Raw genomic sequence first — 16806 nt, 5'->3', positions numbered from 1 at the left:
AATGTGCCACATGCCGAAGTGTCCTTGAGCAAGACACTGAACCCCCAGTTGCTCCCAGTGCGTGGCACTGGTGTGTGAATGTGTGTGTGCTTGTGTGAGCGAATGGGTAGATGTGTCTATGACTGTAAAGCGCTTTGAGTACCAATAGGTAGAAAAGCGCTATATAAAAAGCAAGGCCATTGCAGAATGTGTCAGCCACACCTGGCTCCAAAGGCGAGTTGCCCAATTTTACAGCAGAAATAAACATGGTGGTACAAAAAAAAGTGTCATGCAGGGTGGTGCCATTTGGCAGAGTTCAGCTCTGCACAATGAGCTTCTGTATTGCTCTTGAGGAATCCTTTTGGTGATATCGTCTATCTTCTTACTATATGTAGTCAAAGTGTCACAGCAACCATTTATTTCACACGTCTGATGTCTTCAGTATCACATCAATAACAATAACACTACAATGTCAAATATATGTTTATATGTCAGATATATCCAGTTGTGTTTTGAGTAAAATACTGAAATATTACCCTCATGACTTTCAATCAAGTTATGGAAAAATATGGCATATCAAGAAATTATCTTTTTCATTATTTTCAGGTCAGAGATTTAATTATAAAACATACATCCCTGCTTGCCGATATGAATGTCACACAGACAGAGAAACAAGTACTTTTTTCTCAGGGCAATGTTTCCATTAGAACCTTTTATGTCAGTCTGAGGGATTGCTCAAATCTAGCTGCATAAGTGATGATGATTAGCTAAGGTAGGGTAAGTTTTCATGGTAAGCCAATCAGCGGTAAGGCAGTGTTCAGCTGGGCAGGTGTTGTTTACACACAAACGCGCACATAGCAGTAGCACACAAGCATCAGAGATAGTCTGCAGTAATGGCGAGTTTGGAGCATTCAGAGGTAAAGTTGCAAGAACGTACAGGTGAAGTGTACATTACGCTCAGAAAAAAAAATCAAATTCTTTAAACATAGATTTATTTATTTATTTATTTTTTAAAAAGCAACGCAATAGTTACTTTCCCTGGTAACTAGTTACTTTTATCGTGGAGTAATTCAGTTACTTAGTTACTTTTTGGGAGAAGTAACTCATAACTATAATTAATTACTTTTTAAAAGTAACGTGCCCAAAATTGAATATTACAAACTGTGTTCTGTGTCTTTTATAGATGGCCAGATCAGATTGGCTGGATCTGGGTCAACACGATGCTCTGGAAGAGTTGAAATCTACTACAGTGGCTCCTGGGGAACAGTGTGTGATGACAGCTGGGGCTTAAATGATGCTAAAGTGGTTTGTAGGCAGTTGGGCTGTGGGCCAGCACAGAGTGCCACGCAATCGGCCTCCTTTGGTCGAGGATCTGGAAATATCTGGCTCGATGATGTGGCCTGTTCAGGAACAGAGAGTTCTCTAACTCAGTGTCAGCACAGAGGAGTTGGATTACATGACTGTGGACATGGTGAGGATGCTGGTGTCGTCTGTTCTGGTAAGAAACTTTTTCCTTTTGCTGTTTTATTGACTCAAATTGATGGGGACATTCTCAGGCATGGTGTTTCTACCATCCTTTTAATTGCAGGAAGTCACCATGGGTAGGTGCTTAATTAACCATTGTGGGATGGCCAGCAGTATACTGGGAAGAAAATAAAATAACACTTGATGATCGCAAGCAATCATAAAGGGGTCCAGGCCGTGGCGAAGTCGTCCCCGAGTGGGATGCAGAGGCATAAGTCACCTGTCGCGCCCCCAATAGACCAGATTGCATGAAACTTGGTGGGCTTGTAAGGAGTCATCCACAGATTATTATTGTCAAATTTCAAGCAGTTTACAGAGGTGGTTTGTGAGATATAACCATGTAGTCGTTGTAGTACCCCCTACAGCCCATATTTCACAAAACTTGGCATGATTGTACACAAGCATATTATAATGCCGGCTGCTAAGCTTCATAAGGATTGGGTGAATACTTCAAAAAATATAGGTCTTAAAGTCATATGGAATGTTTCCATGTCACCTGTAGCACCCCTGGTCGACGTAAAGTCATGCTTGCAACTTGATGGGCGTCTTTACAATATTTTACAGAGTGTGTATATCAAATTTCATGAAGTTAGCTATTGCAGTTTTTGAGATACTGATATGTTGCTTTTTCAGCACCCCCTAGAGACACTAAAGGGTCACAAAAGTTGGGGTACTTGTACAGAATCATGTTATTATCAATGATATGAAGGTTGATTAAGTTTTGGGTATATACTTATACTGCACCACGCAGTGTCTGGAGGTATATTTTGGCTTTTGGAGGCCCCACACTGAGCTTATACCTCTGGGTGGGTGCGTCTGTCTTCCTACTGGATGTGGTGAATGATTCTGTGTCACAGCAACCATTTATTTCATAGGTCTGATGTCTTCTATATTGTTCTCCAATGCATAAAACAAATTAAATAATCTTGAATGAGCTGGTGTGTTCAAAATGTTGAAAATTGTTGCACCCATTTAGCTCAGACCAGATGGTATGGCATGTCATTGCAGAAACCATTTATTTCCCAGGTCTGATGTCTTCAATATTGCTCTTCAATGCATAAAACAAATTAAATAATCTTGACAGAGTTGGTATGTCCAAACCTTTATCAGGATCATTTCTGTAAGAAACAGTAGCTTCTTCAGTTGTAAAGGACTGACGGGGAGCTGAGGTTTAAATAGAAACATCTGTGGGTGTAACCCATCAGAAACTTGCTTGACTTGACAGAAGTTAAGACTGTATTGTAAGTTGTTGACAGATTATATCTCAGTCCACCTCCTCTGTTCAGAGGAGGTTTTTCCAACTTGGCATAGACGTCTCCCTTTACTCCTGCCTCAAAACGTGTCTTCTCTGGCTAAAAGTTGGATGTTGTTGTCTTTAAAGGAATGTCCTTTGTCCTCTAGATGTAAGAATTGTTTCCTGATGAGCTGGCTCTCCTTTGATGAGCCATGCCTTTGTGGATGGGTTGTTTTGTTTCCCCAATGTAGTCTGTACATTCATCACGGCACTGAACTTACTGAAAATAGATGGTTTGAAAGAGAAGTAAAAGAAGCCATCTATGCCAAATTGGAAAATCCCAAACTTAACAGTAACAATAGATATATATATATATAATACATTTTTCTGACATGCACATGTTCACCTTTCTACTTCCTCATCATACTCTGCCTTTATTAAGCAATTAAGCTATTTCTGAACACATTGTACACTAACTGAGGTGTTTATCTGTATGTCTTTAATGAAAATGTTCTCTGATGTTGTGATGCTTTTCAACAGACCTTCCAAGGCCCAGCCTCTCGATGAATCCTTATGGTCAAGTTACTTGGGGTCAGAATGTTGGCTTCACTTGTTCAGTCTCAGCTGATATTTCACGAGGAACGTTCATCCTTAAGAAGATGTCAAGCTCATTCAGACAGGAAAAACAATCAAGTGGCAACTCTGCTACCTTCAATATCCATCGAGTGAATTTCGATAATGAGGGATCATACCAGTGTCAACTTCGAATAATCGGTGGGGATAAAGCGTTCCTGTCCCCGTACACTGACTCTGTCCGACTCTCTGTAACTGGTAAAAACTGCATTTCCTGATTCAGATTCTATTGTTGACTTGAAATAATGATCACAACTGATATAAATGAATATGGCAAAAGCTTAAAACATACAGTATATAATATAAAGTATAGCCAACATTTTTCGAATTTTTATTTTATTTTCAGTGATTCTTCCAAAACCCACAATCTCCATAACTACTGTTGGCAAAGTTACCTGGGGTCAGGACATTGCCATCACATGTTCAGTCTCGACTCAGCATTTAGGAGGAACATTCATTCTGCATAAGACCTCAGGCTCATTCAGAAAGACCCAAGCATCTAATGCCAACTCTGCTACCTTCAGTATCCCCAATGTCAACTTTGATAATGAGGGATCATACCAGTGTCAGTATCAGACAAGGGTTTCAGGTCGAGACTTCAGCTCCTCACAAAGTGACTCTGTCAAACTGTCAGTTACTGGTTAGTAAGAAAATATAATATCCAATTTATCTTGACTTCTCTCCAACTTCTTTGAAATTTTGAAACAATGGGAAGACATTAACATGCAAAGATACACTAAAGGCGAATTTTTCAACGACTTTATGTTTTGTCATTATTTCAGTCATTCTTCCAAAGCCCAGCATCTCAATGAGTCCTGGTAGTGAGGTTCGGTTGGGTCAGGACATTGCCATAATTTGTTCAGTCTCAACTAAGCATTTATTAGGTACATTCATCCTGCAGAAGACGACAGGTTCATTCAGAAAGACCCAAATGTCTAGTACCAACTCTACTACCTTCAATATCTCCAATGTCAACTTTGATAATGAGGGATCATACCAGTGTCAATACCAGACAAGGGTTTCAGGTCGAGACTTCAGCTCTCCACAAAGTGACTTTGTCAGACTCTCAGTTACTGGTAAGAAGGAAAATGTAGTTTCCAATCTATCTTGATTTCTGTTTAACTTCTAAAACCGAAAGCCAACTTTATCTACAACTTTATGTCGTGTTGTTGTTTCAGTTAGTTTCCCAAAGCCCATCATCTCAATGAGTCCTGGTGGTGAGGTTAGATGGGGTCAGGACATCAGCATCACGTGTTCAGTCTCAACTCAGCATTTAGGAGGAACATTCATCCTGCAGAAGACCTCAGGCTCATTCAGAAAGACCCAAATGTCTAGTACCAACTCTACTACCTTCATTATCTCGAATGTCAACTTTGATAATGAGGGATCATACAAGTGTCAATACCAGACAGGGGTTTCAGGTCGAGACTTCAGCTCTCCACAAAGTGACTCTGTCAGACTCTCAGTTACTGGTAAGGAGAAAAATTTAGTTTCCAATCGATCTTGACTTCTCTTTAACTTCTAAAACTAAAATGCAAATTTATCTACAATTTTATGTTGTATTGTTATGTCAGTCATTCTCCCAAAACCCCGCATCTCAATGAGTCCTGTTGGTGAGGTAAGGTGGGGTCAGGACATCAGCATCACTTGTTCAGTCTCAACTCAGCATTTAGGAGGAACATTCATCCTTCAGAAGACCTCAGGCTCATTCAGAAATACCCAAATATCTAGCACCAACTCTGCTACCTTCAGTATCTCCAATGTCAACTTTGATAATGAGGGATCATACAAGTGTCAATACCAGACAAGGGTTTCAGGTCGAGACTTCAGCTCCCCACAAAGTGACTCTGTCAGACTCTCAGTTACTGGTAAGGAGAAAAATTTAGTTTCCAATCTATCTTGACTTCTCTCCACCTTCTATGAAATTTTGAAATGATGGGAAGAAATTAGTATGAAAATATATAACAAAACCAAAAGGCAAACTTATCTATGACGTTATGTTGTGTTATTATTTCAGTCATTCTTCAAAAGCCCAGCATCTCAGTGAGTCCTGGTGGTGCAGTTAGATGGGGTCAGGACATCAGCATTACTTGTTCAATCTCAACTCAGCATTTAGGAGGAGCATTCATCCTGCATAAGACCTCACGCTCATTCAGAAATACCCAAACATCTAGTACCAACTCTGCTACCTTCAGTATCTCCAATGTCAACTTTGATAATGAGGGATCATACCAGTGTCAATACCAGACAAGGGTTTCAGGTCGAGACTTCAGCTCTCCACAAAGTGACCCTGTCAGACTCTCAGTTACTGGTAAGGAGAAAAATGTCATTTCCAATTTATCTTGACTTCTCTAAAACTTCTAAAGCCATAAGCCAAATTTATCTACAAAGCTATGTTGTATTCACATTTCAGTTATTCTCCCAAAGCCCAACATCTCAGTGAGTCCTAGTGGTGAGGTTAGATGGGGTCAGGACATCAGCATCACTTGTTCAGTCACAACTCAGCATTTAGGAGGAACATTCATCCTGCAGAAGACCTCAGGCTCATTCCGAAAGACCCAAATGTCTACTACCAACTCTGCTACCTTCAGTATCTCTAATGTCAACTTTGATAATGAGGGATCATACAAGTGTCAATACCAGACAAGGGTTTCAGGTCGAGACTTCAGCTCCCCACAAAGTGACTCTGTCAGACTCTCAGTTACTGGTAAGGAGAAAAATTTAGTTTCCAATCAATCTTGACTTCTCTCCACCTTCTATGAAATTTTGAAATGATGGGAAGAAATTAGTATGGAAATATATAACAAAACCAAAAGGCAAACTTATCTATGACGTTATGTTGTGTTATTATTTCAGTCATTCTTCAAAAGCCCAGCATCTCAGTGAGTCCTGGTGTTGCAGTTAGATGGGGTCAGGACATCAGCATTACTTGTTCAATCTCAACTCAGCATTTAGGAGGAACATTCATCCTGCATAAGACCTCACGCTCATTCAGAAATACCCAAACATCTAGTACCAACTCTGCTACCTTCAGTATCTCCAATGTCAACTTTGATAATGAGGGATCATACCAGTGTCAATACCAGACAAGGGTTTCAGGTCGAGACTTCAGCTCTCCACAAAGTGACTCTGTCAGACTCTCAGTTACTGGTAAGGACAAAAATGTCATTTCCAATCTATCTTGACTTCTCTATAACTTCTAAAGCCAAAAGCCAAATTTATCTACAAAGCTATGTTGTATTCATATTTCAGTTATTCTCCCAAAGCCCAACATCTCAGTGAGTCCTAGTGGTGAGGTTAGGTGGGGTCAGGACATCAGCATCACTTGTTCAGTCTCAACTCAGCATTTAGGAGGAACATTCATCCTGCAGAAGACCTCAGGCTCATTCAGAAAGACCCAAACATCTGGTACCAACTCTACTACCTTCAGTATCTCCAATGTCAACTTTGATAATGAGGGATTATACAAGTGTCAATACCAGGCAAGGGTTTCAGGTCGAGACTTCAGCTCTCCACAAAGTGAGTCTGTCAGACTCTCAGTTACTGGTAAGTAGAAAAATGTAGTTTCCCATCTATCTTAACTTCTCTTTAACTTCTAAAACTAAACGGCTAATTTATCTACAACTGTATGATGTATTGTCATTTCAGTCATTCTCCCAAAGCCCAGCATCGCAATGAGTCCTGGTGGTGAGATTAGGTGGGGTCAGGACATCAGCATCACTTGTTCAGTCTCAACTCAGCATTTAGGAGGAACATTCATCCTGCAGAAGACCTCAGGCTCATTCAGAAATACCCAAACATCTAGTACCAACTCTGCTACCTTCAGTATCTCCAATGTCAACTTTGATAATGAAGGATCATACCAGTGTCAATACCAGACAAGGGTTTCAGGTCGAGACTTCAGCTCCCCACAAAGTGACTCTGTCAGACTTTCAGTTAGTGGTAAGGAGAAAAATTTAGTTTCCAATCTATCTTGACTTCTCTTCAACTTCTAAAACTAAAAGGCTAATTTATCTACAATTTTATGTTGTATTGTCATTTCAGTCATTCTCCCAAAGCCCAGCATCGCAATGAGTCCTGGTGGTGAGATTAGGTGGGGTCAGGACATCAGCATCACTTGTTCAGTCTCAACTCAGCATTTAGGAGGAACATTCATCCTGCAGAAGACCTCAGGCTCATTCAGAAATACCCAAACATCTAGTACCAACTCTGCTACCTTCAGTATCTCCAATGTCAACTTTGATAATGAAGGATCATACCAGTGTCAATACCAGACAAGGGTTTCAGGTCGAGACTTCAGCTCCCCACAAAGTGACTCTGTCAGACTTTCAGTTAGTGGTAAGGAGAAAAATTTAGTTTCCAATCTATCTTGACTTCTCTTCAACTTCTAAAACTAAAAGGCTAATTTATCTACAATTTTATGTTGTATTGTCATTTCAGTCATTCTCCCAAAGCCCAGCATCGCAATGAGTCCTGGTGGTGAGATTAGGTGGGGTCAGGACATCAGCATCACTTGTTCAGTCTCAACTCAGCATTTAGGAGGAACATTCATCCTGCAGAAGACCTCAGGCTCATTCAGAAATACCCAAACATCTAGTACCAACTCTGCTACCTTCAGTATCTCCAATGTCAACTTTGATAATGAAGGATCATACCAGTGTCAATACCAGACAAGGGTTTCAGGTCGAGACTTCAGCTCCCCACAAAGTGACTCTGTCAGACTTTCAGTTAGTGGTAAGGTGAAAAATTTAGTTTCCAATCTATCTTGACTTCTCTTCAACTTCTAAAACTAAAAGGCTAATTTATCTACAATTTTATGTTGTATTGTCATTTCAGTCATTCTCCCAAAGCCCAGCATCGCAATGAGTCCTGGTGGTGAGATTAGGTGGGGTCAGGACATCAGCATCACTTGTTCAGTCTCAACTCAGCATTTAGGAGGAACATTCATCCTGCAGAAGACCACAGGTTCATTCAGAGAGACCCAAACATTTAGTACCAACTCTGCTACTTTCAGTATCTCCAAAGTCAGCTTTGATAATGAGGGATCATACAAGTGTCATTACCAGACAAGGGTTTCAGGTCGAGACTTCAGCTCCCCACATAGTGACTCTTTCAATTTGTCAGTTACTGGTAAGGAGAAAATTGTAATATCCAATCTATCTTGACTTCTCTCCAACTTCTATGAAATTGTGAAACAATGGGAAGAAGTTAGTATGAAAAGATATACCAAAGCCAAAAGACAAACTCATCTATAACTTTATGTTGTGTTATTATTTCAGTCATTCTCCAAAAGCCCAGCATCTCAGTGAGTCCTGGTGGTGAGGTTAGGTGGGGTCAGGACATCAGCATCACTTGTTCAGTCTCAACTCAGCATTTAGGAGGAACATTCATCCTGCAGAAGACCTCAGGCTCATTCAGAAAGACCCGAACATGTAGTACCAACTCTGCTACCTTCAGTATCTCCAATGTCAACTTTGATCATGAAGGATCATACCAGTGTCAATACCAGACAAGGGTTTCAGGTCGAGACTTCAGCTCCCCACAAAGTGACTCTGTCAGACTTTCAGTTACTGGTAAGGAGAAAAATTTAGTTTCCAATCTATCTTGACTTCTCTTCAACTTCTAAAACTAAAAGGCAAATTTATCTACAATTTTATGTTGTATTGTCATTTCAGTTATTCTCCCAAAGCCCAGCATCTCAATGAGTCCTGGTGGTGAGGTAAGGTGGGGTCAGGACATCAGCATCACTTGTTCAGTCTCAACTCAGCATTTAGGAGGAACATTCATCCTGCAGAAGACCTCAGGCTCATTCAGAAATACCCAAATATCTAGCACCAACTCTGCTACCTTCAGTATCTCCAATGTCAACTTTGATAATGAAGGATCATACCAGTGTCAATACCAGACAAGGGTTTCAGGTCGAGACTTCAGCTCCCCACAAAGTGACTCTTTCAATTTGTCAGTTACTGGTAAGGCGAAAATTGTAATTTCCAATCTGTCTTGACTTCTCTTTAAGTTCTAAAGTCAAAAGGAGAATTCATGTATGACTTTATTTTATGTCCTTCTTTCAGTCATTCTCCCAAAGCCCCGCATCTCAATGAGTCCTGGTGGTGAGGTTAGGTGGGGTGAGGACATCAGCATCACTTGTTCAGTCTCAACTCAGCACTTAGGAGGAACATTCATCCTGCAGAAGACCTCAGGCTCATTCAGAAATACCCGAACATCTAGTACCAACTCTGCTACCTTCAGTATCTCCATTGTCAACTTTGATAATGAGGGATCATACAAGTGTCAATACCAGACAAGGGTTTCAGGTCGAGACTTCAGCTCCCCACAGAGTAACTCTGTCAGACTCTTCGTTATTGGTAAAAGCAAAGGTTTTATTTCCAGTCCCGATTTCTCTTTCATTTACATTAAATACAGAAAACAATTACACTAAGTAAAACTATAAAAATACACTTAGGTTTAAAGACAAATTCAAATATCATCCTACTCTAAGCAAAGTGATTCTGGTGTGAAAATATTGTAAATTGGTTAATTAATATTCCCTCACATATTTGGTCAGTGAAAAGTGGGAACAAACTGACTTCTACTAAAGAATTGTGGTTAGAGTGTTTAGTAGTGTTCCCCGTGATGAGTTTGCATTAAATAGTTTAAATTTCTGATGCTCAGGGCATAAAAGTCCTGCTTCAGCCAGCTGATAATGGAACAAGTTCAAGTCTACAGAGCAGTCTTTCAGTATTCTTGCAGCCTCATGTTCATGGTTGGTAGCAGTCGGTGTGGCTTGCTGTGCAGTTACAAAGTTGGTGGAGGATTTTTGCAATCTTTGTGTGGAAAATGTGACACAGGACAAGTGTAACTCTGATCCTGTTTTCTTGTGGGCCAGTAAAGCCCTCTGGGATACTGTGAGTCAAGGCTCTAGCTAGCTACATAAACATGAGATTGATTAGAAGAAAATGAAAATTATTGTGTTCATTTTCAGGCTTTATTTTAGGGTTAATCTTTTTTGTAACTCCTTGTTTTCGGAGTTTGTCGGACGATGCGGTCGACTTTCCACAACTAAATATCCGAAGCAACCAATAGAACGGCCTGCTCTGTGGGTAAGGTCTTACAAATTATCTCTCAGTGAGTTTACTTTGATCCAAGGTGGGCAAGTTGCAGTTTTGGAGATTAAATCCAATCCAGTAGGTCAGTCAGGCAATTAAAAAAGGGAAATTTTAGCATTCCAGTGAATTTTATTTGTTCCACAGTCAGCTACTTGTTTTCTTCCACCTTTAGTCAACATCAAGGAGATCAGTTGATTCAAAATTCAAAGGCTTTCCAACAGTGGCACTCTCAAAGTTCCACAGCGACCTCAAGGGACATGGCAGTCTCTCTGGGAGTGACTTCCTTGAATCACATGGCTTTTGAAGAAGTCAGAGAGCTGCACCATTGTGTTTGCTTTGCTTTGCCCCCCACTCATTAAACATGGTTCAAAGAACATTTACAAAACATATTAAATCATCTCGAAAATTGGAAAAGAATATTATATACCTGCAGTAGAACAATGTCAACAACCATTGTGTGTGTGTAACTATCCTGACTCTACCTCTCTTTTTACTTGCCTTGTTGGCTCATCACTGTCTGCAGTTGTGACAAACTACCTGTTTCTGTCTGTGATCATTTCACACAGGTAGATTGCATTTCCCGCACCAACTGTTGACTTTACGATCTTTGTTACTTTGGCAGATGTGACACCTCTATCTCTTTGGTTTGCCCCGTTAGCTTCTTTTGGCTGAGTTGTGGCCTTTGTCACCCCACATCTTCCCATTGCTTCAATGATTGGGGTCTGCAGTTGGCGACAACCTTCCAGTCGACTATTCATATGTGTCAAGCTCCTTTGAGATCTCATGAGGAAGAGATGCCATGCATTGGTGATACCACTCATGTGTTACCGAGCTTGAAAAGAGTGTAGGCATTTAGGGTGGCGATGTCAAGTATTTGTTGGGCCATGGGCCACCTCTGTGTTTGACGCTGGTCCATGGCATCTTATTGTATGATGTGGTCACTTCTGTTTTATTCTCTGCTATTTTCATCCACCACTTAATTGTGATGCATGGTGTTCAGGAGCACAACAGCCATTCCTTTCTTTCTGACATAGGTGACCATGGTAAAACTGCCATTCAATCCAAACTCTGTGTTGTGAACTTCCCTGGACTTGGAAGCCTTCATTAGAGGAGAGGTGTCTGGCTTGTTTTGTTCCCCCACAAAAGTAGAGATGCTGTGCAAGACAGTGGTTAAAAGAGTTGTCTGTGGTAATGTCGCACTCTTAGTTTCAAAATCTGCTGCAACTGCTTGACAATGTTTTCCCCAGATTTTTCTGAACTCTTTCCGCTGGTTGTCTCCCCTTGTAAACCATTCCATCTATTGATTAGGGAATGCATGCATTTCAAACCCAGAAGATTTTTAAACCTTAGGCTTGTTTGACTGTTTGACAAGTACCAGAGGCCTGCACGTTCCCCTGAATGACACAAGCTGTTTGTCTAGAGCTACACAATCACTGGGGATGAACTGCTGCCTTCAGGTGAGGCAGGCTAATTGGTTGATAGATGATAATAACTAATACGCACACAGTAGTCATGAATGACACACACACACACATTTCTGATGTGTGAAAATGAAGATAATACTTGTATCAGATCTTGCTGTGTGAAATAGTATTCTTAAGGGGCAACATTTATGATATATTCTGTGTGGTCCACAAAATATGTATTCCTGGCAGTCACAGTTGATAAGAATCTAAGAGTCCGATGAAATTCCATAGGAAATTAAGGTGACACAAAAACTGTAATTTTGTAAAATGTATGAAAGGTGACTAAAAATCAATAACATGTTTTTTGAGTAGTAACTGGAATATGAAGTGATAACAACTTTTCATTATGAAGAAACTGCAAGAAAACAACCTTACCGGGTAATTTTTGACCCATTTATGCATTTAAGGATTACCAGCCATACATAACTTACTCATACCACCATGTTTACAACTGTTTATTTGCTCCAAACCAGCTGATCCATCTTAATGTCATCCATCATCTTTATCACGTTTTTCTTCCTTCCTAGTGCCACTGCAGCAACCCAGCATCTACCTGACGTCTGCCAATCAAGAGCCAGTACTGGGTCCTGAGAGTGCAGAGGTCACCAGGGGTCACAGCTTTGTCTTAACCTGCTACATTTCCTCCCACTATCCTGGAGGGGTTTTCTCTCTCGTCCTCTCCGGCTCCAACGTCACAAAGACCCAGCCAGCAGTCAACAACTCAGCCTCCTTTAGTTTCCCTGTAGCTGAGTATGAACACCAAGGCAACTACAGCTGTGTTTATGAAGTCACACTGTCCTCAAGGAAATTCACTTCGAACATGACAGCGATGGTGAACGTCACCATTAAAGGTAAGAAGACTAAACTTAAGACAAAGCTTAAACAATACCATAGTAGCGAACTCAGGGTACGTGCAAGACAAAACTAACTAACTGGTTTGGTAACATACTAAATCAAAGCCACAAAGTTATTTGAATGTATGAGTGAGTTGTGAATAAATGTAATTTTTCTACTCTGTGTCGCTTAATTTGGTCAGAAGAAAGTTACATTTCTGAACTTTTACACACTTGGAGACAATCGGACAATTTTTCTCTTTAGTGCAGTTGTTGATCCTGGTCTCCTCAATCACTGCACCTCCATTGCTGCTCCTGGCACTCCTCGTGGTGGCCTGTCTGGTCCTTAAGAGAAGACGAAAAGCCCCGAAGCTAGAAAACCTCAACCAAACTGAAAGTTAGTGCTCATCAGGGTTGGCATTACATTACATTAAATTATAAACTTCTTTTCAATTGATACATGGCATTTCTGATGCTTTCATTGCAGTGACCCGCAACAACATTTACGCCATGAATAACGTTGAGGAGGAGGAGGAGCAATATGAAGAGATGTGCACCAATAAGAGACATGAGGAAGCACACAGCGTGGAAAGAAACATGCGTGATGACGATTACGATCATGAGAAGAGTGAAGAAGATAGCAACAGCAAAGACAAGGAAACTGATCACGAAGGGGGAATTTATTATGTTCCCCAGGCGCTGGCTGAAGACATCTATGCTAGTTTAGACAACAAAATGCAGGAAGAGGATAGCACCTATATGACTCTTGGTCAGCCGTTCCTTGACAACAATCAGGGTATTTATGGAGAGCAGGAAGACATTTATCAAACTTTTTAGCTTTCCACTTGCCAGTGACGTTAGTGGTCTCCACTGATAAGATACAACCAAACTATTCACTGCTTGTTCATAGACTCACTCAAGGGGCAGTCAATGGGAAATAACTGAATGCAAGTAATGAATGTAATGGTGCTGGCATGTGCTCAGTTGTTATTTGGAATTTGCTCCGGTCATATTGAGTTTCGTTTCTATGCGACAATTTTCATTCTTTATTGTATATATTTTACAGTTTTTTCATATTTTATAGTGTAAATATCCCTCTCCCATTAAACCCCAGTGAGAGTGGGACTGTGTTATTATAGATCTCAAGTATCTTGCTTAGTGAGAATACTATAAAATCTCAGGGGTGTGCATTTAAAAACATATCAGAGAAAGAATATGCAATAGAAAGTATTTTCAAACTGCATTGTTGATGTCTATGGTCTGATCACTGTAAAGACTAATCTTAGCCCAGTATTATTTACAGTATACCCACCTCAGACTGATTTAACTTAATGCTGGTTTTATGTTTTTGTGTGAGATATTTTCCTTTATGTTGAGTGTTACCTAACTGGACATCCCAACAATACAAAAAAATAAAAAAAAATAAAAAAAATGTAGTGTATGATGAAAGGACATTAGTGGAAGCCCTGCCAGAATCCATTCAGATTCCCCAGAACAATCTAGGTTATTTTACAGCCACATTGAAATCAGCCCAAAGGTGCAGGCCAGCAGTGCTCGATGGAACATGCATTGATTACTGATTGGACTGTATTCATAGATAGATTCTGTATATATACTATATTCATAGATAGATACAGTTTTTGGCCCTGTGTTCTCTTGATGAGAGACACTTGTAGCGGATTCACGACTCCTTGAGTAGGCCTTTCCTCTCATCCAGTTTTTCTCGTTCTAAACCCTCAACATTTGGCGAGTGAATGTGGCTTCTTATGTACTGGACACTGTTTATTGGGGTCAAGAGAGGGAGCTTTAGGTTCGTTGTTAGTTTCACTGACCTGTATTTTGTTTGCTGTGACGGGGACTTTGAACAGTGTTTTTTTTTCTACTTTCATGTGTGCAATGCTGCAGTTTTGCAGAATAAAGCTGGGGTCTGTATTTTGTTTTCTGTGACGGGGACTGAGCTTTGTGATCATTCTTATATTTCGACGCTTCTCTGACCTATGACTCCTGCAGGCCAATTGGGAGCTTTTCCACGATTGGGTTTATTCCTCTTGAAGTGTCGAGAAAGCTGAGGCCTGGTAGATACCCTTCATTTTTCGCTGCTTCGAGCTCTCGGAGAAGATCTGCAATTTCCAGGCTTTATAGGTTTCAAGCCTGTTATCAAACACTGTGAGTCTAGCTGTCAGGAGGTCACGACGTGAGAGAAGCACAGCAAGTTCTGATACATCAGTTCGTTATGAAAGTGAAAGTGGGTATTTACATATTCTTGAGTGTGGCTGGCCGTTGTGGCTATTGTTGCAGGAAAGTTTGGCGGCTCCACATGCTCTGCTTGGTCCAAAAATGCAGCCTCCAGGACCTTTGCTGCTGCGAGCGCTGCTTCTGCCTCTCCCTCTTGCTTCAGGGCATAGTAGCCACCGGTTGAGTCTTCTCCATCTCGATGAGTGCCTTTTCAACCTCCATGTCTATTTGGCATTTGGCGTACTTTGCCCTGGCACAGGTGGCTTTTGCTGCAGCTACACTAGCTGTTGAGCTACTTGACCGGCGTAACGAAGCTGAGCTGCACTTTGACCTGACTTCAGTTGGGAGAGCAGAGGGGTGTCTCCATGCTTGGACATGTCTGCTTTCACTGGCGTGGTGTGTCTCAGGACCCTGATGATGCACTCGATGTGTAAACAATCTTTTTACTCCCCTTTACTGCCCTCAGCTAAATGGAGTGCTTTAGCTTGGGCAGTGAGCTAGATGGCTTCAGTAATCACTCGTGAGACTTATAGCATTTTTCTGTGCTTGATTAAATAACAAGCTGACCGTAAGAACACAAACGAAGGCACCAATATGCATCCATAATCAATCATTTTTGCGCTGAATTTACAGATTATGCCTTTCTCAAGTGCAACAGGTGAGGAAATCAGCAGACACGACACACAGGGCCGATATGTTTATGAGAACTCAGCTGCACTCTCCCTCCCTATACAAACTCACTTCCTGCTTTCGCTATCCACCACTAGATGGCGGTGATAGTCAACAAACTCAAATTCGATACGCTTCTCTTAAAGGCACATTTGCCAGATTAACCGAGAAAGAAAGAACTAGAATCTGCCACATAACAAATCTCAAGTGCAAAATATACTGACAAAACAAAACTGAGGGACAGAATACCAGACGTAAAGCTTTTCTGTATGGAGTGAAATTAGTCTCAAAATGGTCACAAATGCGTGTTCCATGATCCACACATGAAACATGACATTCACAAATGTGTACAACGATTTGTGTGTGTGTACAACGATTTGTGTGTGAATTTTGGGGGTCACAAATGCGTACCGAGCTATCTGAACGTGTGTGACTGTATTGCAAATTCACATATCAGATCATTCAACTTCACAAAGCTCATCCTTTTTGTTTTCAAAAGACTTCCTGCGCTTACGAGTGCCTAAGCCTACGCATAGACAGATCAGGCTGCGCACGCACACGGAGTTTTGAGACTATTTTCACGCTGCTCAGATCCACAAATCCACAAATGCATGGTGCCTTTCTTTGTGTCACTGGGAAAATGGGAGATCTGGGTTTTGGGCGAAGAGAGCTATATCTTTCTTTTAGGGAAAATTAATCTTAATTGATATAACTCGCTTCTCGTTTAGTTACAACACTGAACTCAACAGAGGACCAGTAGATATTAATATATATTTTCAATTTAAGATTATTTAAAAAATTTAAAAATCTTTGTTCCAATAAGTCTTTGGTACAGGCTGTTTTCTTATTTTTGACCCCACTTGTGGAAAAGTGGGGTAGTGCTACAAAAACTGCAATTTCTTAAAATTAATGAAAAAATAAATAAAAATGCAAATGGCCTCATGTCACAAACGGGTTGTGCATCTAAGGGTTAATTATTAAAGACTAGACCTGATCATTCTGAAACTGGAAAGAGTTTCAGTTCAACTGTCTGGTAAGAAGTTGTTGAGAAATATCCAGACACGCTGTCCTCACATGTCCCCAAACATGGAAGCAAATGGCCTCATGTCACAAACATGTTTTATGAG

The 16806-nt window shown here is 40.7% G+C and overlaps 1 protein-coding gene across 1 annotated transcript in view; it reads left to right on the top strand.

Annotated features, from left to right (window-relative positions):
- LOC311506188 (uncharacterized protein) overlaps positions 1 to 10433 on the top strand; it is a gene marked incomplete at its 5' end in the record, with an annotated part of 32046 nt that extends 21613 nt beyond the window's left edge. The window contains 13 exons of the mRNA XM_084570065.1: positions 1163 to 1477; positions 4945 to 5238; positions 5388 to 5681; positions 5784 to 6077; positions 6227 to 6520; positions 6623 to 6916; positions 7019 to 7312; positions 7415 to 7708; positions 7811 to 8104; positions 8207 to 8500; positions 8650 to 8943; positions 9046 to 9339; positions 9442 to 10433. Coding sequence (XP_084426191.1) covers positions 1163 to 1477; positions 4945 to 5238; positions 5388 to 5681; positions 5784 to 6077; positions 6227 to 6520; positions 6623 to 6916; positions 7019 to 7312; positions 7415 to 7708; positions 7811 to 8104; positions 8207 to 8500; positions 8650 to 8943; positions 9046 to 9339; positions 9442 to 9809 — 3917 coding nt within the window. The 3' untranslated portion in view covers positions 9810 to 10433. The remainder of the gene's footprint in view (positions 1 to 1162; positions 1478 to 4944; positions 5239 to 5387; positions 5682 to 5783; positions 6078 to 6226; positions 6521 to 6622; positions 6917 to 7018; positions 7313 to 7414; positions 7709 to 7810; positions 8105 to 8206; positions 8501 to 8649; positions 8944 to 9045; positions 9340 to 9441) is intronic.
- Between the last annotated feature and the right edge of the window lie 6373 nt (positions 10434 to 16806).

This window comes from Chelon labrosus (genome assembly GCF_963514085.1).
Source record: "Chelon labrosus genome assembly, chromosome: 21".
NCBI classification, from domain to species: domain Eukaryota; kingdom Metazoa; phylum Chordata; class Actinopteri; order Mugiliformes; family Mugilidae; genus Chelon; species Chelon labrosus.
The sequence above is the reverse complement of the archived record's forward strand: the minus strand, read 5'-3'. Positions and strand labels throughout refer to the sequence as shown.